The sequence below is a fragment of the Anas platyrhynchos genome, chromosome 13 (genome assembly GCF_047663525.1).
Source record: "Anas platyrhynchos isolate ZD024472 breed Pekin duck chromosome 13, IASCAAS_PekinDuck_T2T, whole genome shotgun sequence".
NCBI lineage: Eukaryota > Metazoa > Chordata > Aves > Anseriformes > Anatidae > Anas > Anas platyrhynchos.
In genome coordinates this window covers 20,773,271-20,796,727 of record NC_092599.1, presented here as the reverse complement: position 1 = coordinate 20,796,727, position 23,457 = coordinate 20,773,271, and the positions used below count along the sequence as shown (strand labels likewise).

Here is a 23,457-nt window from a genome sequence, read left to right as displayed (position 1 = left end):
TATTGCCTAGACAAAGCTCACCAGAACATGGATGAGGCCAGAGGATTCTATTATAAACTTCACATTGTGGTGGGCTCAGACACACAAATAAATGGCAAGCAGTAGCATCACACTGGAACATAAGTTTTTCCAGCTTCCTTTCCCACTCTTCAAGTATGAATTCTCTCAGTCGCATAGTTCATGCTTCACCCACAGCATGGCTGCTAACAAAGTTCCTCAACCAGCTATCTACAAGCAGCTCCACAGCATCAGTGAGCTAAATGCTCTTTTCTCCCTTTGAGTATATTCATAACCAAGCCATCATCCAGAAGGGATGCATGCCAAATGTTTAATAGAGCTTTATAGATAACAGAAACATGCTACATGCCTTATCGGGCATATAACGCATGCCTAACACACACCCCGTGAACACATTCCATGTAAAATAGATTGTTGACCAACCTTCTGAACAAAAAGAGATTTGCTTAGATATGATATCTGACATTTAAACCATTTAGATTTCTTCAGCTTTCTGAGACGCCTTTTTTTTTTTCTTGAACCCATTTATTCCCAGTCTTTAAAAGAACTCCCTCTGCTTTGCTAGTACCATAGTGCTAAATAAATCAGCATAGGCAAATTTCCACATGCAGATAAGACCAAACCCACAGAAGATTATGACATCATTTCCAACAAGGTTGTCCCCCGCTGATGATGTAGTGCCTTGGTCTGTGGGCCAATTCTGGTAGAAAAGCGAATATCCATATCACAAAACCTGTCCTAACAAATTTATTCCTCTGGTTAATCATTCCTTTTAATTTCTAAAGATATCACAACAGGATAACACTGTTGTTTTCAGCATCAAATTTAAATGTGTGAAGTGGAAGTAGCCATAAGAAGTCTGTAGGTATGTTTACAGACTTACTTTACAAGCAGGGTTTAAAAATGTAACAATGACTATGACAAAGGAGAATTCCTATCTTGAACATTTATTTTTCAAACTTCATTACATTAAGTTTACTTCTCACTAAATAGAAAGCCCGTTATTTGAAAATTAGTTCAGAAAAAAGAAAAGGAAGAAAAATGTACAAAAGCAGATACTGTGTGTGTATGAATTCAAAATTCAGTCTCAGCAGTCACATGACAAACTAGAGTTCTGTGCATTAGCAGAAAGCATAACAAGGCAAGGGATATTTGCCTTAAACCAAACCCCTAACCAATTCTAAGACTGCTTTTGTTTCTCCTTGACAGATGTAAGCATGTCCTGGAGAAATTAAAACAGCTGTAAGAATGAGCAAGTCATTTCTATTTCAGGCTTTGTCATTAGTTTGCTGCCTTTGAGGAAGCAATTTTTATTTTCAGTAGACCTATCTGATGAACGCTATTTTTCCTAATTATTGTACTTCAAAAGGTAATTAATAAACATATTAGTTATACTTCCAAAATTCTTTTTTTTTTTTTCAAATATGCAAAAAATAGTAACATTTTTGGACACCAATATAATTCCTTTTGTATGTATCACAGAATCACAGAATCACAGAATTTCTAGGTTGGAAGAGACATCAAGATCATCGAGTCCAACCTCTAACCTAACACTAACAGTCCCCACTAAACCATATCCCGAAGCTCTACATCTAAACGTTTTTTAAAGACTTCCAGGGATGGTGACTCCACCACCTCCCTGGGCAGCCCGTTCCAGTGCCTAACAACCCTTTCAGTAAAGAAGTTCTTCCTAACATCTAACCTAAAACTCCCCTGGCGCAACTTTAGCCCATTCCCCCTCGTCCTGTCACCAGGCACATGGGAGAACAGACCAACCCCCACCTCACTACAGCCTCCTTTAAGGTATCTGTAGAGTGCGATAAGGTCGCCCCTGAGCCTCCTCTTCTTCAGGCTGAACAAGCCCAGCTCCTTCAGCCGCTCCTCATAGGACTTGTTCTCCAGGCCCCTCACCAGCTTCGTCGCCCTTCTTTGGACCCGCTCTAGCACCTAAATAAATAAGTGCATATGTACTTATGTGTTCTGTCTTGTTTTCTAACTACCTACATTGATCCTAGTGTTTTCACAGTTTTTCACTCATTCAAAGAAATAGCCAAAGGTGCCACTAGCAAAATTAAGTTTGAGATTACACAGCAGAGTTCTCAGCCCCTTCTCAGGCTAACCATGGCTTAAAAACAAAAACAAACAGAAAGAAACAAACACACACAAAAAAAAAAAATTGACTCAAAACCATGACCCTAATATATTCCACTCAGCAAAAGTCTACAGTGTTAGATGCTAGAAATGAACTATGTTTACAGACTGAAATCTAACCTATGATTCTATAGTATCTTTCCCGTTATAAAAATAGTGATATGTAAACATGCAAATGTTTCCCCAGTTTTACTCAAGACTCCACCAATACGAGCCTTCTACCAAATTCTCAAATTTATTTATTTGTGTATTCAACATTGGTTCTGTTATAAATAACGATACAACTCAATCTGAATTTAGTAATATTTATAAAAGGCAAGTAAACAGTGCTGGGTACGCAGGGAGTCTATGCTCTACCAACACGCACACAAGAACATCAAACATTCTATATATACAGAACATTGCTTTTACATACTAAACCCAAGTACACCTATACATATGTACAATCAGAAAAGGTAACAAACAATCCTCTAAGTTCCATGTCTCAACAGTCTCCATTTTCTATTCCTTATCTTGATTACAAACAGTCTCCATCTTCCATTCCTTTTCTTGATTACAAATACCGGAGAATTCCAGGGCTAGTTGTGGAAACAGTATGTCTCGCTTTAAGTTGTCGAGCAACTCGGTCTTCGGGCCTTATGTATCCTGTTCTTCCCGGATCGAAGAAATGCATATCCATCCAGGTCACCTTTGATGGCAGTAGCGATCCGACTGTTACACCATTGACCCTCCCACCGCTAGGGCTTTGCTGTTGCGCCCCCTGGTGACCCGGACGTGCCTTTTGACCCAGGCCTATTGGCCTTGAAAAGGAGATGGATATGCTTTTCTTCGATCCGGGAAGAAGAGGAATGGAAGCTGCCCTGCTGCTGTTGTCCTCTGAACTTCCCAGCATCAGGCAGGCAGACTGAAAGCATGAGTGAGGGTCACAGAGTGACATAGGTATAGCAACAACTGTGACATAACAAAGCCCCCCCACGACCTGCCCTGCCCTTTGTCAGGGAGTAGCTGCTCAGAGCAGGATGCTCGGGCAGTGCAAACACCAGAAAATAGTTTAGACCAGAACTTATGTCCCTACCTGCTGTCCCAGCCACACCATAAACTGCAAATGCACATGAATAAACATCTTCCTCTTCTGTACTCCATTCCCAAGCGAAGGATGGCCCAATGGATAATATGCTTGACAATGCTATGCTACCATTGATTTTTAACCACATCTTCTGAATCTCACATTTTCATGTATAAAGTTAAAATATGTATATAAATAAATAAATAATGCATATTTGAGCATTTAGAAATAGTTATTAACACTAAAATTTTCATGTACCATTTTATGCAGTGGTTACTTATTTTTACTACTGTTAAGTACCTGGATATGCTTTCATGGAAAAATATATAATAGGAATAAACATGCACTGGTAATCTGAATTTAAAATAAGTATGTCTTTAATTTCATTCACCAAAACTACTTTTCACATAAAGTTTCTATTGTACTGATATAATTTTAGAGCACTGAGATAACAATTTAATTAAATAAACCGAGACAATCTCCAATGTAATTTTACTTTTTTTTTTTTAATAACTGAAGAAGCACATACGTAGTTAAACATCGTATGAGATATATACATATATATATATCATAGAATCATAGAATATCCTGAGTTGGAAGGGACCCTTAAGGATCATCAAGCCCAACTCTTGACACCGCACAGGTCTACCCAAAAGTTCAGACCATGTGACTAAGTGCACAGTCCAATCTCTTCTTAAATTCAGACAGGCTCGGTGCAGTGACCACTTCCCTGGGGAGCCTGTTCCAGTGTGCAACCACTCTCTCTGTGAAGAACCCCCTCCTGATGTCAAGCCTAAATTTCCCCTGCCTCAGCTTAACCCCGTTCACGCGGGTCCTGTCGCTGATGTTAATGGAGAAAAGGTCTCCTGCCTCTTGACACCCCCTTACGAGGAAGTTGTAGACTGCGATGAGGTCTCCCCTCAGCCTCCTCTTCTCCAGGCTGAACAGGCCCAGTGCCCTCAGCCGTTCCTCGTACGTCTTCCCCTCCAGGCCTTTCACCATCTTCGTAGCCCTCCTCTGGACACTCTCCAACAGTTTCATGTCCTTTTTATACTGTGGTGCCCAGAACTGCACACAGTACTCGAGGTGAGGCCTCACCAGCGCAGAGTAGAGCGGGACAATCACCTCCCTTGACCTACTAGCGATGCCGTGCTTGATGCACCCCAGGACACGGTTGGCCCTCCTGGCTGCCAGGGCACACTGCTGGCTCATATTCAACTTGCTGTCTACCACGACCCCCAGATCCCTCTCTTCTAGGCTGCTCTCCAGCGTCTCATCGCCCAGTCTGTACGTGCAGCCAGGGTTTCCCCGTCCCAGGTGCAGGACCCGGCACTTGCTCTTATTGAACTTCATGCGGTTGGCGATCGCCCAGCTCTCCAACCTATCCAGATCCCTCTGCAAGGCCTTTCCACCCTCATTCGAGTCCACAACTCCTTCAAGTTTGGTGTCATCAGCAAACTTGCTCAAAATACCTTCTATTCCTACACCCAGATCGTTTATAAAAATATTGAAAAGTACCGGCCCTAAAATGGAGCCTTGAGGGACCCCACTGGTGACCACCTGCCAGCCTGACGCAGCCCCATTCACCATAACCCTTTGGGCCCTGCCCGTTAGCCAATTGCTCACCCATCGTATGATGTTTTTATTTAGCTGTATGGTGGACATTTTGTCCAGTAGGATCCTATGGGAAACCGTGTCAAAAGCCTTGCTGAAGTCCAAAAAAATCACATCAGCTGGTTTCCCTTGGTCCACCATACGGGTGATCTTATCATAAAAGGAAATCAGGTTAGTTAGGCAGGACCTACCCTTCACAAACCCATGCTGGCTGGGACCAATATATATAAATATATATATAAATATTATATATATATATTTTTTTTTTTAATTTGGAAAACAAAAAACACAGTGTTCCCGTCTGCTGAATTAACAGATTCCATTTGAAAGATAATCCATTAAAAATAAAAATGAATTGTTCAAACTGTTATTGGATGAATTGCAGGACAGCATCAATTGCATACAGCGTATGAGTTCAGGTAGAATAACTACTTGATCTTATTCACATTCATTATTATGTTTCTGTCTAAACCACAGCGGAAGGCTTGGACTTTGATATCTGTTTTTATACAAGCAAGAGTCATTTTGTGTGTATTTTCAGTACATCATAAAATTTACAATACCTCTTTTATCTCAATTTATTGCCACTAATTTCCCATTGCCACCCTCCATGTTTTTGTTTTCCTCTTGGCAAATCTTCTACCTACAGCTTGTGCAACAGTTCTCTACACATAAGACAATTTGGTATTCTGTCTGAAAGAGTACTAGGAAAAAAAAAAAGTATATTTGTGAAAATTATTTAAAAGCAAAACTATATCATTTTCACATTTTAGCATATAAATAAAAGGGTATGCGTTTGTCGTATACTTTCCTTAAGTAGCTATTTTCCTATTATTTAACAATACCTTTTTAAAGTAATCCTTTCACTTTCCATATAAACTTAGTATTTATTCAACAATATCACCTAACACATTGTACCAAATCTACAATGCATTCTGTAGATTAAACTTATACCAATACACCTTTCCTTCTTTTTATTGTTCCATGTAGCTGGTTTCCCTGAGACTCCAAGAACAACATTTCAAAGACTTACTGAGTGAATGTCTGTTTTTCTTATACACCTACAGTCTGTTCTGCGAGTTCTAATCTGAAACTTTACTATTTTTTGGGAAAAAAAAAAAAATCATACTTAATGAAGAAAAAGGACAAATGCTGTCCCAGAATAATTTCAACATACACTCTGCATTTGTGCACACTTACTGTGTGCACTAACTCTGAAGCCCCCACTATTTCCAAACACCGTTGTACTACCCCGTTTATTGAGTGACAGATTACCTACGTATGAGGGATAATTTTTTTTTTATTTTTTAAGTGTTCCTACAGATACTTTTCCTTCACAACTGCTTTCAGTCATTAGCAAGAGTTTATTTCTGGAAGGTGGAACTCGTGGAAACATCTGTCAATTGCAAACAATTGCAATCTGCTGTGGGACAACTACATTGCCAAAGACATACCGCACTGCAGCTTCAATTTCAGACACCACCTTTGCATTAAGGGGATTAGCAAAGGGCTTTAACTTGTAGTCACCAGGAAAAGGCCCGTCATGTTAAGGCAGTATTAAAAGCATTTTATCTAAGTGCGTGTTTTTCTTACTGCTGTCTCCCAGCAGAATCGCATGTGCTTCCTCTACATGTTTACAGAAGAGGAGAAAGGGAAGGCATTATGTTAAATTAGCTTTCAGTTACCTCAGATTTTACACGCATGAACTCTCCATGAGAAGAAATGCCAGCCGCTATTTGCTGGGCTTTATAAAAACGAAATCAATTCAAACAAACACTTAACTCTGGTCTGAGCGTTAACATCAGCACGACGGGAATATACATCGGCCAGTTTAGGGCCGGTACCGGGACCATACACCCACCCCACACCGGCCCTGTTCCAGGTACCACGGTCTACGTCCTCCGCGCCGGTGCCCTCAGGGCTGGCAAGAGGCAGAACGGGCACCACCACGGTCCGGAGGCTACCGAGAACTACTAAAATCGCGTGTATTTCGTAAGCGGTCCTGGTGCGCTACTAATTACGGCTGGGGGTCGTGAGCGTGACAGACGCTGAGAGGCGAAGCACCGCCCGCCGTCAGGCAGCGGCCGCCCTCAGCACCCCCCGCTGCCGCGCTGACGGACGCGGCGCGTCCCCAGAACAACGACCGGCCCCGCCGTAGCCCCCGCCCCGTTCCCTTCGGCCTCGTCAGCCCTCAGCGCGGAGCCGCCCTCAGCGCCCCATGCGCCTCCCGGTCGCGCATGCTCGGCGGCAGGGGCCGGCGGCGGGGCGGCGGCGGGCGCCATGGTGTACATCTCCAACGGTGAGCGGCGCGGCCGGGCCTCCCCACGGCGGCGAGGGGCGGGGGGCCGGGCCGCTGAGGGCCTGCTCCGTCACGGCACGGCCCTCGGCGTGGGTTTAATGGGGAAGAAGAAGGGTGAAACGCTGCATGGCGAAGGGGAGATGGCGTTGATCGGCCCGGCCCTCTGCGCTGTCCAGACGCAGTGTCCGTGTGGCAGCGACAGCCCGGCTGTTCCCGTGTGCTGTCCATAAACCATTACGCACGTCGTGTGGCAGCCTGGGTGTAAATGCTGCGCTCCGTGGACGGGGCTTTATGTAACGCGCTGCGCGGCGTCACTTACTAAACGTCGCTGAATGTTTGTTGTCATGACAGGACAAGTGCTGGATAACCAGAGTCGGGCTCCTTGGAGTTTGTCATCTATAACAGATTTCTTCTGGTCAATAGCAGATTTTGTGGTTCTGTTGTAAGTAAAAATTAATTCTTCTAATCGACAGTATGTTAGATTTGTCATAGATAGATGGTACTCAGTACTATAGGCAACACAATGCAACAGAAGTATTGGATTTATTCTTTAACATCCCATATCTGCTGCCTTCAAAACGTGTGAGTGTTCTAATTTGACAACATGGCCCTGGTTGTTAAGCACTTTGAAATATGTAATAAAAACTACATGGAATCTGGTGCTAACATAGCAGCAGGTCAAACGAGTTTTTGATTTTTTTCTATTTTTATACTGAAAAAGTGTGTATTCTTGTTAAATATCTAGTTTCTAATAGCTGATCAAATTGAGATATTACTTGGAGAACTTTTACTGGTAAGGATAGTTTCTGTCTGCATGAAAATAATCACACAGTGGTAAGACCTAGATTGAGGCCGGTAAAGAAACAAAGGGTTCTTTTGATGTCTTCAACAGTCCATTATTTCAGTTATAGTCTTACATTTTATGCATTCCTTGCACTTTATTTAGCACAAAAGTAATTTTATTGGTTTTAAATATTTGAAAATTGGGTTTGAGTTGTATTGCAATTTGGAATTACTTCAGATTTTATCTTCCCGTATAGAAGAAGATTGCAAAAATTAACAACAATAACTTTAACAGAACTTTGTTCCTGACACTACTGTTTTTTCTTATCTTTAACTTCCAAAAATACAAAGTTGTATCTAACAGTCAGTTCAACTGAATTCCTCCTGTTTTATTTTCAGTTTCCAGAGCATTATTCAACCAGATCTGAGAAGAAGAGGCAACACGTCCTCCTATTTAGGACACAATGATGGAAGAGGGTATTTTTCATATTATCAATAGTTCTCATTTTTTTCCTTCTTAGACAACTGTCATTCAGATTCAAATGTATTCAGACTACAGTTGTGATTTGTGTTGAATCAGTCATGTCAGAGGACTAAAATGTGTTTTGTTTTTTTTTTGTCTGCAGCATTTTGTCTGAAACTTGTTGATAACAATACTTAGTTTTGAATAGCTGTAATAACAGCTTAGTCTAACTAATTTTTCAAAGCTGTGTAATCAGCAATATGTATCTTCAAAATTCTTATTTTGTTAGACTTCCTAAAATTAGGTGTTAGACTACATGAAATCAGTCATTTCATGCATTAGATGGCCTTACCTTTTTGTAGAGCTGTGTAAAAGCATTGGCTAGTGGTAGCTTTGTCTTATGCTACTTGAGTAATTAGAACAGTTTGTGTATGAGAAGTTTTATGAAAGTGTTGGATTTTTTGTTCCAGCTTTTCACTTGAAACCAAACAACTTTTCTAGCATCTCTAATTTTGTCCCTACTTTACAGTAATTTCAGTGTTTTTATATTTTTAATTGAACAATGGAATGTTTACTAAATACATTTTGTTTTCTTTTTAGGCATCCAGGAAATCCTCGCCGTAGAATGGGTCGAATAAATCACTGGGGCGGAGGCCCCAATCCACCACCAATGGCAGGAGGTGGATGAGGAAGGTAATTCCAAATATATATCCTGCTTTGAACATTTTTTAAAACTCCAGGAGATAACAGTGATAATCAGAGCTTAAGGTAGAATTGAGTGCTTTGTCCTACTTTTGTAAAAGTTAACAGGAAGAGAATCCAAGTGGTTAGACACTTCATTAAGGGAGTGGGGGGGAGTGTGTGTGAAGGGGTATGGTATAAAGTTTTGGCTCAGAAATGATGAGCTTCTACTTAAGTGTTGAACAGCTATTTGAACACATCTGATAAAAAATGATATGGAACTCTTTATTGGTTGCTAATACAAAGTCCCATCCAGATCAGTAGTAGCTGAAACTTTGCATTTCTAATGGTTATCATATGACAGGTGAGATTTTTTGTTTAAAGGGGATGCTTTTTGTAATTCAAAATCTGCAGTGTCTTTTATTCATTAAGCTGAGCGGACTTTCATCTAACACTGCATGTATGTATAGTATGGTTTAATTTACTTTAGGGCTTAAGAAAACGGCTCTTTTCATGAATTCTCCCTTGTTACCATAATAAAAGTTACAAGAAAAACACATACGCAGGTGATCAATACCAAGAAGCCTTGTAGTAAAAGTTCATACTCAAGAAGTAAACAAAACCAACCATGTATACTCATCCTTCAGTTCTGTCCCAAAAAGGGATAAGTGACTCTCCATGATCCTTTTTTCATCTGTTTTTTTCATTTGACTAGCTATGAGGCCAGCAAAGCCAAGGGGGAAGGCTTTTGTGTGATAACAATAATGTGTAATCTGAGGAAGATAATTTTGCAAACCTTTGGCCTATTTAGCTAAATTAAAAGCAACTTTATTTTTAAATGGTTACTTATATAACATTATCTTGCAAAGGAAGGCCTTGTTTCTAACCAAGCAATAATTTGTCTTTTAGGTAAACGCCTGCTGTAAGAGGCAGGCAAATGAGCATGCACATCTGCAAGGTGAAAGGGAAGAAGAGTTCAGCAGTGGACCAAACGAGTTTGAAGTTGTGAATGTGTATGCCTAGCCAAAAACTGTTCTGCAATACTAGCAGACTAATGAAGTTGTACTGGGAACTCCTTCAAGGATCCAGTGTAACTGAACTGCAGTTTTATTAAATACATGTTTACTGTCTGTCTAAAGTCTTTGTATAGCTTCTGAACATTTTACTGTAGTTGCAAAATAAGTAAATTATTTATGGCTTGTCAGTAGGGAGACTCTTTCTTACAATTTCTAGAAAATCAAACGGTTCTATTCAAAACCCTTTCCTGTGCAAATGAAAAATACACTATACTTACTTGATACAGAGGATCATTCAAGAGTCAACTTCAAGCCATACTTCCTGAAAGGTGTCGGTTTTGCTGTATTTTTTGTGCATTGCCATATTTTCATAATATTGATATGCTAAAAACAGTTTTTAAATGAATTTTAAATTACTGTTTTACAGGTCTTCCTTTTTACAAACTCTCTTCCTTAAGCCCAATAATGGGTTTTACAACATGCCTATTTTATAAGCACTCTTGAAACAACTTCCTTCCGTTCTGAAGGTACATGCCTATTTGCTGTACAAATGCTGATAGGGGGCTTTTTCAATAAAGTTAGTTCTTTCTTTTTTTTAAAAGGAAGAAACGGTAACAAACTTGGTAACAACCAGTACTAACACAGAAGAGTTATTTTCTTTCAAACAGTAATTACTTTTCTGCACTTTGGTGTATTTTTTTTTTTTATTATTATTCTGGGGGTCAAGTGGTATTTTGTACTTCAGTTGGAGAGGACTGGGTCTATTTGAGAAAATAGCACCTGCTAAGAAGAATCCAGACTGGCTTATTTTCTGTAAGGTGTCACTTGAAGCTTTTCCACTGAAACTAATAACCTCTATAGCAGGTAATTATTACATCCAACACTGCCCCTTGGTTAGTATAGGATGTACTAGTTGGTTTTGCCTACTAGTTATAGTGAAGTGGCCCCCCCAGGTGTCGATGCCCACAGCCACAGCCGAGCTCCCCTCGCCTCACGCTGCGTGGCAGCAGCTGCCCCCAACGCTTTCCCCTCCCCACGTTCCTCCTGAAGGAGCTCCTCGCCCTGCGACCAGGCGCGGGCGGTCTCTGCGGTCGCTCGGAGAAGGCCGCTTCCTTCCCCCGCAGCGGCACAGCCGCCCTTCCCTCACCAACACCGACCCCGGGAGGCCCAGCCCCCGAGCGGTGCCTCCCTGAGGGGCGGTGCCGGCTGCGGGCCCGCCCGCTCCCGCCCCCCGCTCGCTCCCGCCCCCCGCTCGCTCCCGCCCCCCGCTCGCTCCGCGGCTGGGCTGGACGCCGCTCGGCTTCCTCAGGGCTGGAGCCATGACCCAGGCGGAGAAAGGCGAGGCGGAAAACGGCAAGGACAAGGAGCGCGAGCGCGAGCGCGAGCAGCGCGGTGCCAAGCGGCCCATCGTCCCCGCCGCCGTGCCCGAGTCCCTGCAGGAGGTGAGTCCGGGCTGGGCGAGGGGCGGGGGTGACGGGTCCGGGCCCGGGCCCGGGCGAGGGCTCAGGCACCCACTGCGGCCCCGCGCCTTGTGCTTGCTTGCAGCAGATACAGAGCAACTTCATCGTGGTCATCCACCCCGGCTCCGCGACGCTGCGCCTCGGCCGGGCCACGGACACGCTGCCTGTGGGCATCCCGCACGTCATCGCGCGGCGGCAGCGGCAGCCCGGGCAGGCGGCCTGCAGGGACAGCTGGCTCCTCAGGGACGGCCTTAACGTAAGCCAGGCACCCCAGTGCCCTCCGACCGCGCTAGAACTGGTGTTTGTGTGCCGTATTTCCTGGCCTTTCCGGCTGTGTGACGCGGCTCTTACCCTCATGCATGTTTTTTCCACAGAACACTTCTGAGGACAAACCTTTTCTTTACCCCCCTTTTACATGCTGTAGATGTCACCTTAACCAAGCCAGTAGACTTGCACCACTTTATGTCATTTCATTTGGTCACAATGAATTAAATTTCATTAATTGATAGTGAGAGCTTGTACTCATTGACTTATGTGCCACATGATCTGCTACCGTGCGTACTGTTTGTGTTTGTAGAATGACGGCTGTGGAACTAGAATCAAACCCCTCCTTTTGTTATTGCACCCCTTACAACTTGTTTTGTAATATGGATAACTTAGTCAGTAATATTAGTCCATTCAGAAAATATATGATTTTATTCATAATCAAAATCTATTTTTTTGAAATCATTAATCAAATTCACATCTCTAATACTTAAGCTCACTTCTAAATAACTGAGATCTCTTTAAACATTTTTTCCTACTTTATATTTTTATAGTTAAATAGATAACGTCCAGAGCTCCTCAAACTGGAGATGAAGTCCAGCAGCCATTACAGTCAATTACAAAAACTCAAGGTGACTTTCACAAATAGGTGTCAGAAACTCTAATATAAAAAAAGTCCTCCAGTCTAGCAACTATAATCATGATTCTCAGTCAATGCTACTAGTTTACAGACTGGAACGTAAGTATTTTGTTATATATGTGTTTTTGTTGTTTAGAAACCTGAAAGCACTGAGCAGAGACAAAATGGCCTTAAAATGGTGGACCAAGCAATATGGTCCAAAAAGATGTCAAATGGTGCGAGGCGTATACCAGTGTCACCCGACCAGGTAACTCATTCTTAAGATTTTAGTACACTGGTAATTCATGTAATCATTTGATATAATGCTGTGTTTTAATGCCCAAGAACAGACATCTGTTACACACTAGATACAGATGGTGCTATTGTGTGCATTGATACTTAAGATTTGAGAAGATGGTGAAGATGTAAATTGGTTCTTCCATGTTGATTGCTTTGGTTTCTGGTTTTGTCTTATTTAGCTTTTATGCATAAAAAGCAACTGGTAAAATATTTATCAACAGCTTTTGACTTGGTTACATTTCAGGCCAGGTCATACAACAGACAGATGCGACCAGCTATTTTAGATCACAGCTCTGGGGCAAAGTGGACAAACACAGCAAATCATCCTGAATTTTTGGTAGGAGAAGAGGTAAGATTCATTTCCTTGCTAAAATGAGGCTATTATCTTTTAACATGGTTATTTAATCAGTAGTACTTTGCTATATAGTAGTATGTATTGAAGAGCAATTTAGGCTAAATTTAGCAATATATGAGAAACTTTACTAGGGACTAACTGAATATTATTATTCAGCAAGACCAGATGTTTTTTCCTAGGTGCCTAGCAAGTAAGCATTTTTTTTTTTCAAACTGCATGATAAGCCGTGCCTCTCTCATTCTTGTATTTGTCAAGGATAAGTAAAACATATATGACTACTCTAAAGCTTCACCTAGTTATTGGAAGCAATAGGGTGGATTCTTTGCTGTTGTAAATCACCATTTCTGTAGGGACTAGGTAAGAACTTAGCCCATGTGGTGTAATTCAGAGAAAAGGCAAGAAACTGATAAAAGGATCAGCACATGTAATCACTGCTCAGTAAGTAGGTATTCATGAGCTTCAAAGAGTTTTTAAATTATTTTAGTTATTAATTTGAGATAACAGGAAAAAAAATATACTGTTAGGGACTTGATCTTGAAGGTCTTTTCCAACCTAAATGATTCTGCATCCATGGATAGGAAATTCTGGCAATTTAAACCATGTATTGAATGTTCTTTTATGCAATCCAGACCTGTTAAAAATAAATCCACCGTATTGCTGTTACATGGTCTTGGTTCTGCTGTATGCCATGTTCTAACTACTTATGAAATATTATTTTAATATTTATTACTAATTTGGGGAGAAAAGTAACTTTCTTATTTTCAGGCACTATATGTTAATCCACTGGATTCTTATAATATACATTGGCCTATTAGAAGAGGGCAGTTGAATCTCCACGCAGGACCTGGTGGCTCCCTCACTGCAGTATTAGCAGATCTTGAAGTGATATGGTCCCATGCAATACAAAAATATCTGGAAATACCACTGAAAGACCTAAAGGTGAGCTATAAACATGTGGGCTGTATCCACTTCTGTAAATGTTGTGATAAAAGAGAATCAACCTGCTAACAGAGGCTGCCTGCAAACTGGTAACCTCTTACTGGTAGTTTTCTTAATGGATAGTCTGTCTGGTGACTGTGAGACTGTCTAAGGCTATCTGCCTAAGACTTCATTTGGAATTTTGTGTGTTCCTTTAGGACAAAATTTGTTAATATAACTTCTAGCAAGAAGATCTATAAATCCTTTATGGAACAAAAGTCCTATATAGAATCCATCATAGAAATTTCTGTCTTATTTTTTTGTATGTTGACTAAAAAGGAGTCAACAGGAATGGGTGTCTAACACTTGCATAATTTCTCTTCCTGGCCGAGTAGGTGTTTTTGTTGTATTTGGTATACTTGAAAACATTTTAATGACTTAAAAATTGCTAACTTGGTACTGATTCTCAATATTTTTTAAAAAATATTAAAAATGTTCCACCTTCCCATAATTTTGCTTCTTTTAGCACCTTGTATATTATGCTTTCTTAATTGGCAACAGGTATTCAAGCAGGCAAAGAGAAACTCAGTTTGAGAGCTGACTTGCTGTTCTTATATTCAGTACTATAGGTGCATTTTACTAATTCCAGACATCTACAATAAACAGCATGTGAAAGAACTGGTGAATATGATCCTAATGAAGATGGGCTTCTCAGGTAAAACCCTACAGAAGGAAGCACGGAATGATTAATAGCATAAAATTGTGTGGTTTTTTTTCCCCTTAATGCACATTTTTGCAGGCCAATCCCAGCTTGGCCAGGGCTCACAGCTTTCATCTTTTGATATTCCTGTAACTGTTGCCTCTTTTAATAGGGCAAAATAGTTGCCTAGCACTAAAATCATTTTCTTGCTTTGCTATCAGGTATTCCAACTGTGGGCTTCTCGCTTCAGCTGAGATAAAAAGGTTGTAGCAAGTCTTGATTTCTCAAGTATTTCTAAATGACTGTTTCTAAAATGTATAATGTTATTCTAGAAAAAAAAATAGGAAAATGTTTCATATGCATCTTATAACCAAGACCTGGTAATACAAGTTACAAAAACAGATTGTCTGGCAACAGTATCCTTAATCTCACAAAATAAGAACATGCAAATATAGGCATCCAACCTGGTAGTAGCTTTTTGCAGGACTTCAAGGGTTTACCCAACAAAAACTGTGTTAGTCCTCCACCCAATCATCACTAAGTGTACAAACTTTCAGTGGAGACTCAGGCTATGAGTAGATTTTTTAAAGTATTTAAAGACATAAAAGACATTTAAAAGATATACTTTGAATTCAGAAACATAACTTTGGTGCTTGGTGTAAATTGGATATTTTTTTTCTCATATTGCTAGGAATTATAGTACACCAGGAGTCTGTCTGTGCTACTTTTGGAAGTGGTTTAAGCAGTGCGTGTATAGTAGATGTGGGAGATCAGAAGACAAGTGTTTGCTGTGTAGAAGATGGTGTTTCCCATCGCAACACCAGGTATCTTTTCATGTGCAGAATTATTACAAGCATGTACTTTGTTACTTACCAAAGACTTGACTTAAAAAAAATGAGGACAACTTTACAAATACAGAAAACGTTTTGCAAGTACAGTTGTTTTCTTGTGTTGTTTGTTGTTGTTGTCGTCGTCATCATCGTGTGGGTATTTTGTTTGTTTTATTGTGAGCTGTTCAACAAGGTCATCATGATAGAACGTAAACCTTAAAGAATTCTGACGTTTAAAAGAATAAAATAGCAGAACATCATGCTCTGCAAACTATGTGGAAGTCATGATCATAGTCCATCTAAAATGTTGCCTTCATTCCTATGTATGCCACTGTAAAAGGCCAGTATTACAGAAAATGAATAAAATATTCTTCTATATTCTTCAGGCTGTGCCTTGCATATGGAGGATCTGACGTGTCAAGGTGTTTTTATTGGCTTATGCAACGAGCAGGGTTTCCGTATAGAGATTGTCAGTTAACTAATAAGTTGGATTGCCTTCTGCTTCAGCACCTAAAGGAGACATTCTGTCATCTAGACCAGGTGAGAAAGGAAAATTGTCTGTTCTTTTTTTCCTCTATAGAATGCTACTCTAGGGAACCTTTACATGAGTCTACAATTGCTTGCAAATGGAAAAAGCATATAGAATGGTTAGAACATAATGCAACAGTTCAGAAGATGCATGATTTTTTTCAATGGAAAGTTGTGTTTGTACATACTGTGTGCTTTATTTTTAATATAGAATAGTCATCTCATAGTCCTCTCTAACTGGTATATTTTTAATTATTAGATACAGGAGAGCTGTAGGAAATGGGCTTAATGGGCATAGAAAATGAAATACTGGCAAAAATTGTAGAAGGTTTAGAGCTGAAGTATTTGAAATTTGTTTTATTTTTCTTGTAGTTGAAAGAAATCCCAGCTCTTAGAAAGGAGGTTTATTTGTTCTTATTATTGAAAAAAAAACTGATAGTATTTTGCATATATGCTGTTTTTCAGCTTCAGTTTTGTGAGATGTACCAGCAGATGTACCAGTCTAATTGTTCCAAACACATCATAATTTTAGAGGCTTAAGCATGTGGAAAGGTGTTTTGGTAGATCTTGCTTAAAGGAAAAGACTTTAAAAGGAGTTGAAGAATAGATTTATGAAACTTAGAATTGTTATTTTTTGTCATTGCCAACAGTTTAACTAGATTGTGCAGCTTGGCATAGAGATACAGAAAAATACATATATATATATTTATTATTATTTATTTTTTTTTAACATTTTTGACTGCAGGATATTTCTGGGTTGCAAGACCATGAGTTCCAAATTCGGCATCCGGATTCTCCAGCTCTATTATACCAGTTCCGATTAGGGGATGAAAAATTACAGGTGATTTTTGTAAAAGGGACAAGAAATACATTCGTTGTTTGGGTTCAGGGCCTCCCTTTGTATTGTCTCCATGCTATTTAGCCCATGTAATTTACATACTGTTTTTTACATATGCTTAGTAATAATATTAAAATGAATTGCAATATATATGAGTGTGCCTAATGAAGCACAAGGCAATGTACAACATTTCTAACTAGCTTTAGCCAGAAGGTTTGTGAGTTCAATTGAATATGATGATGTTTATCCTTCAAATGTAAGGAATGAATGCTGACTCTGCAAATTTTTACTAGCTCTGTAACAAACTATATTTGAATTACTTGTACATCACAGAAGGCTGTAAAGAAACCTATGAACATCTACAAGTATATTCAATGTGGTTTTTTTATTTATACAAAACTGAAGCCACTAAGTCTTTTATGAAACTACTTGGAAAAAAAACTGTATTAAGTTTGAATTGCAAGACAACTAACATAGAAGATGATTTTTCTTTTCTATAATACCAATTAGGTAAAAATGCACATAATAAAATGCCAGATCTCTCTGCAGGCTCCTATGGCTCTGTTTTATCCAGCAACTTTTGGAATTGTTGGACAAAAAATGACAACTTTGCAACACAGATCACAAGGTGACCCTGAAGATCCTCATGATGAACATTATCTGCTAGCCACACAAAGTAAGCAGGAGCAGGTGTGTGACTGCTGGTTTATTTTTCATTGAGTATTATGTAATTAGGGGATGAAATTAGGACTTAATACCTCATCTCTGAGACCAAGGTTTGTTATCTGGGTCAGCAGCGTTAAAGAACAAATGTAAAGTGAGGAATTACACGTGTAGACAAGTCCTTAATTAGAACTGTGCATTTTCAGTATCTAAGGAGTTTTCAGTATCTAAGGAGACTTCTTAATAATGGCATTGATACATCTAGTGGATTTGAAATTAAAACACTTACTCTGAATCAAAAATTGTATGAGGTAACAATGCAATGTTTAACTGTTCTCTGTGCAGAAAGGTAAAGAAGTGGTGCTTAATTAAGTCTTTGTACTGTTCTGTAACCTGTTGAAGATCTTTTCCTATTTTTCATAGTTTATATTTAAACTTGTTTTCTTATTTTAAGTCTGCAAAAGCTACAGCTGATAGAAAGTCTATGTCAAAGCCTGGTACATATGAGGGAGACTTGAGAGGCCAAGCCACAGACATTTCAGAGAGGATCTACCCCCAAGAAGTGGAACTAGGATCTTCCCAAAGTGACTGTATGATATCTGGAAATGATTCAGAGGAACCTTTAAGTGCACACATGTCCAGGAAAACAGCAATTTCTCAGTTTGAAGGCAAAGCCCTAGGTCTTGACAAAGCCATCCTTCATAGTATTGACTGCTGTGGTAAGAAATACGTTTGTATAATTCTGTCAAATTGCTTTTCAGTGTGGTTTTAATCTCCACATTTAAATCCATATTTTAATGTGGATTTAATTTAGGAAAGTAGTATGTATGTCCCTTTATTTTATCATCTCTAGAATAGTTGCACTGTTAAACTTAAATCTTTGTTGAGCTTTCTTGAGCTTGTTTTTGAAGCTCCCAGGAACAGCAAAAGAATTTTAAAAGTAAATTTTTACCAGTTTGTATCTAGTTTGAGTTACATTAGGTTCTTTGAAGTATAAATACAGGCCCTATTAAACTTTAAAAATAGATATACTTCTATATATCCATTCCTTCCAGCATCTGATGATACAAAAAAGAAGATGTACAGCTCCATCTTAGTAGTGGGAGGAGGTCTTATGTTTCATAAAGCTCAAGAGTTTCTACAACACCGAATTCTCAACAAAATGCCCCCTTCTTTCAGAAGAGTTGTTGAAAATGTTGAAGTCATCACAAGACCTAAGGTATAACATTAACTAATAGCTACACAGTTAGTAAACTAGAATTGGTTGAAATCTTCAAAAGATCTTTAATAATTCATTTTTTCAAAACCACAGAAAGAACAGTTACACTTTTTTGTGTATTTTTGAGGAGGCAAGCTGGCAGCTTATACTATAGCACTGGTATTACAGGTGGGCAATTACAGGTAAAGCAAGATAATTACTGGTATTGATCATGGAAGTGCTTATTAGCTGAGGGCCATGTTCTCAAAGAAGCAATTAGTATGGATCCATGAAAGTATCTTTCTGCTTAATAAAGAATTGTTAGGTTTTGGTTTTGTTTTAATTTTTATCAGTGTTAAAGTGTGGTCATTTTTAGCTTGGCTGTAACCAAACAAAATTTGTAAAAAGCAAAGTTTGAGTATTTTTAGAGCATTTGGCCTGCCTGCTGAGGGCAGGATTTTCATGGCATGTCATTTAAAAAAAAAGTGACTTTTAAAACACCTTAAATATTTTTTTCCTTTTTTTTTTTAAAAAAAAAAAATCTCAATATCATGAAAGTCTTTTGTTCTGAATGATTTTGAAAAATTCTCTCCTCACTACCAAGATTCTAAGTAATGAATACTGTTGGGGAAAAAAAAGGAGGCAGCATTTTAGAACTGTGCACAGAGTAGTGACTCTCTCTATGTATTTAAACTTAGGATATGGATCCCCGCTTAATTGCATGGAAAGGAGGTGCTGTTTTAGCCTGTCTTGACACAACTCAGGAGCTCTGGATATATCAGCGAGAATGGCAGCGTTTTGGTGTAAGAATGTTACGAGAGCGAGCTGCGTTTGTCTGGTAACTGGTATGTTTACAGGAGAGCATGGTTAATCGATCCCCAGATGTCACTTTCTTCCAGTGCAGATGTATTGATTTTCTGCTGATGTTTTATTTTATTAAAACTAACTTCAACTGAGATTTTTCCAATAGTGGCGCAAAAATCTTACTGTATGCATATTACTTCAGCATTGCTATCCTTGATCTTTTCAATTGTATACATTGAATTTAGTGTACAGAATACCACTTATCTCCAGATCCACTACATTTATATCACGTAGGTTTTAAATATATACATACACACCCAAAGTGGCACAATGTTGGAATTTGAGATACCATATTGAAAAGGTCAAGTTTAAACCAAGATTAATTCCAGGCACACATAAGTATACACAGAAACAACACCTGAAGTGCGCATTCTGTGTGATTAATGCGTTACTCCCATTCCTACACTAATGTTACCAGGAGATAAAATCGTTACACAAATTATCATCATGGAAAAAGTGAAATAGAGAACCTAGACTTCAGTTGCTGTTGTATTTCGCTTCTATAATAATTAATATTATTCATTGAAAAAACTTATGAAAGTGGAATATACTTTCTTCCCTGGTCACATAATTGAAATCTCATTTTAGCTTCTCCTTATTTGTGGTAGTGCTCCCCTTTTTCCCTATTTAAAAAGAAAATATAATACACCTAAAACTAGATTTATTTTTTATGTAGCTCTAAAGCTATTTAGAGCTCTTCTTTATTTATGTAGCTTTTATATAGCATGGTTTTTTTTCTCCTGAATCCTTAGTTATAAACTAAGCCTTAGTTATATAAGTGCTATTTGTTGTTTTATCTTCTGTAATGAAGACTCCTACCACCTGCAAACCATGCCTTAAATCCCTATCTGCAATTAAAATGTAGGTTAATATTAAACCTCTTTAAACAATATAATATCAAAGATGAATGTTTCTGCAAATCACATAAGAAAGAACTGACTTACTTTTAACCTGCCTTCATTAAAAGTTTTAGTGAAAGGATCTCTCTAGTCAAATTATGCTGTAAACTCATCTAAAAATAATTCACTGCAGGCTATAGTTATGTTATTATATTTTATTTAAAAGTAGTAACTGTGAGCTCCCTTTTATTGAAGATCTCCAGAAAGCATACCGTACTTCAGGTTTTACTCTGGCAAGGTTACTTGTCAGTGCTGGGTTTGGTTTTGTTTTTCATTTTTTGGGGGGGGGAGTGGTTCAAGAAAAGGGTCTAGAATTTCAGTTACAGAATTAATTTTTAAGATTTTTAAGTCACTTGAGGGTGATACAGAAGAAAAATATGTATGTACAAAGATATTTTTTTTGTGGATTTTTTGACCTACAAATATTCTCCACAGTAAAAAAAAATCACAACTTTACATCAATGAGTGCTGATGACATCTGGACAGCAAGTGAAATGTAAAATCTACTTCATTCTTACAATACCATATCAAATATACTGTAAATGTGCACTGTATCTCAACAAAGTAACAGTCACCAAAACAGCCTCTGAGCCAGACTGCACCACTTCACTGCAACTGAGGAGTCCACCAGTTAAGTTGACAAACTCTGTGCAGGAAAGAGCAGTGCTTCTAAATTACTTAGTGAACTACATTCCATTATTTTCACAACTGATTACTTCTTACTGGTTATGTTACTTGAGAACAAATTATTTAATTTCATATTGTAGAAATCACGTTTTTCACCGGTTAAAATAGAAGTATTTTATTTGTGATTTCTTTCAAGTAAGAAAGCTCATATTAAATTTGTCCCTATTGTACAGCTTTTGTAAGACTAGAGCTTAATATTCAGACAACTATTAATTCTCAATTTCTTGCTGTGCACCTAGTTGTATAAAACAGAAACGTCTCTATAGAAATTCTTCATGTCCTTCATAAGACAGTATTTTGGACAGATATTCAGAGCACTTGGTAAAGTATCTTGTGCATTCACCTCATTGAAAGAAACAACCATATATTTCTGCACAGAGGACTGATTTGTCATGTCACTACAGAAGAGGTTAACTGCAATGGAGAACATGCTTTCTGTGTTACTGTAGTTTCTTACACTTTTACAGGCACCATCACATGCAGCAGCGGTAGGGTTTGAACTAAGGAACATAACCCTATCTGCTGCTGCTTTTTGAGCAGCAAGCCATGCTACAGGACCTTTTTCAGCAATTCTCCTTCTCTCCCCCAAGTCTAGAATGACATCAGTCTGGCAGCCCTCGTGCAGAAGTTCAGCAAAAGAAAGGACAGTATGACTAAGACACACTTCTTCTGGATATATAACCAGTACTTTAACATGTAGTTGTAGTCACACCTGATGGAAGAATTGCCTTCTAAATGTATCTGTTTAACAAAAAAGACACCATATGCTCTCTTAAAGCGTCAGTATTTCTAGAAACAAAACAAAATTTGAATGGCATTCTCAGTATGAAGGGGTGTCGTGGTTCCGCTCGAGTGGGCAGCCGAGCTCCACCACAGCTGCTCTCTCACTCCCCCTCCTCAAAGAGGAATGGGGAGAAAATATGTGAAAAGGGCTCAAGGGTTGAGATAAGGACGAGAAAATCACGCAATAATTATTGTAACGGGCAAAACAGACTCAGCATAAGAAGACAGATAGTAAGATTTATTGCTCATTACTAACAAGCTAGAGAAGTGAGAAACAAAGGAAAGAAACCAAAAGCACCTTCCCTGCCCATCCACCCTCTTCCACCTCCTCCCCCCGAGCGGCGCAGGGGAACGGGGGAATGGGGGTTATGGTCAGCCTCCAGCACTTCTTCTCCGCTGCTCCTTCTCGGTCACTCTCGTCCCCTGTGCTGTGGGGTCCCACCCACAGGATGCAGTCCTTGATGAACTGATCCAGTGTGGGCTTCCCACAGGCAGCAGCTCTTCCAGAGCTGCTCCAGATATGGGTCCGTACCACGGGGTCCATCCCTCAGGAGCAAACTGCTCCAACCTGGCTCCCCCACGGGCAGCAGCTCCTGCCAGGTCACCTGCTCCTGCGTGGGCTCCTCTCCACAGGCTACAGGTCCGGCCCGGGATCTGCTCCGGCAGGGGTCTTCCACAGGCGGCAGCCTCCATTGGTGCAGGGCCACCTGCTCCACCGTGGTCTCCTCCACAGGCTGCAGCGTGGAACCCTGCTCCACTGTGGTACTCCATGGGCTGCAGGGGGACATCCTGCTTCACAATGGGCCTCACCACAGGCTGCAGGGGACTTCTGCTCCGGCGCCTGGAGCACCTCTCCCCCTCCTTCTACACTGACCTTGGCACCTGCAAGGCTGTTTTTCACTCCCTTGACTCTCCCGGCTGCTGTGTGGCGCAGCGTTTTTTCCCTGTCTTAAATACGCTCTCACAGAGGCGCAAAACAACATCGCTTATTGGCTCAGATCTGGAAAACAAGGGGGCCCTTCCCAAACATGGGGCGGCTTCTAGATCTTTCTCACAGAAACCACCCCTATGGCCCCCTGCTACCAAAACCTTGCCACGTAAACCCACTACAAGGGGTTGACCACAGCCTTGCATTATAGAGTGGTGTGAAGAATAAAATGTAACAGAAGGATGCTGTTAGTCCTTCTGCAAAACTAATACTGTGAATAAAGGTACTAAGCAAAGAAAAACAGCAAAACTATAGGAAACAGCAGCTGGGTTCATGTGAATGAAGAAATGGCAAACCAAAAATTGTCCATGCTATGTAATTTACTGTTTCATAAGTGTTTAAGAAATTGAGTACCTATTCTCCATTTAGGAAAGAAACAGTGGAAGGAAAAAGGGTAGGCTTACATTAGTGAATAGTGTGGTAGAATAACAGACTGCAGAGCAGAACAACTGGGCCAAGGACCAGACTGCAC

At 39.8% G+C, this 23,457-nt stretch overlaps 2 protein-coding genes across 4 annotated transcripts; both read left to right on the top strand.

Annotated features, from left to right (window-relative positions):
- Positions 1 to 6,992: 6,992 nt before the first annotated feature.
- On the top strand, positions 6,993 to 10,279 carry SELENOK (selenoprotein K). Its single transcript, XM_027467616.3, has 5 exons — positions 6,993 to 7,148; positions 7,500 to 7,590; positions 8,331 to 8,408; positions 8,995 to 9,087; positions 9,985 to 10,279. The coding sequence occupies exons 1-5, from the start codon at positions 7,130 to 7,132 to the stop codon at positions 9,986 to 9,988; spliced, it is 285 nt and encodes a 94-aa protein (XP_027323417.1). The 5' UTR covers positions 6,993 to 7,129; the 3' UTR covers positions 9,989 to 10,279.
- Positions 10,280 to 11,330: 1,051 nt separating this feature from the next.
- Positions 11,331 to 19,720, top strand: ACTR8 (actin related protein 8). 3 transcript variants are annotated; one of them, XM_027467615.3, is made up of 13 exons: positions 11,331 to 11,533; positions 11,640 to 11,807; positions 12,592 to 12,702; positions 12,979 to 13,083; positions 13,855 to 14,028; positions 14,629 to 14,722; positions 15,399 to 15,531; positions 15,924 to 16,077; positions 16,811 to 16,906; positions 17,453 to 17,593; positions 18,021 to 18,285; positions 18,622 to 18,785; positions 19,463 to 19,720. In XM_027467615.3, exons 1-13 carry the CDS (start codon positions 11,411 to 11,413, stop codon positions 19,604 to 19,606), a joined length of 1,872 nt encoding a protein of 623 aa, XP_027323416.2. In that variant the 5' UTR covers positions 11,331 to 11,410; the 3' UTR covers positions 19,607 to 19,720. The 3 variants fall into 3 exon arrangements, with proteins under 3 accessions (XP_027323416.2, XP_027323414.2, XP_038041906.2); XM_027467613.3 differs by having other exon boundaries at positions 11,332 to 11,533; positions 11,637 to 11,807; XM_038185978.2 differs by lacking the exon at positions 11,331 to 11,533 and adding an exon at positions 12,370 to 12,447 and having other exon boundaries at positions 11,668 to 11,807.
- Positions 19,721 to 23,457: the final 3,737 nt, after the last annotated feature.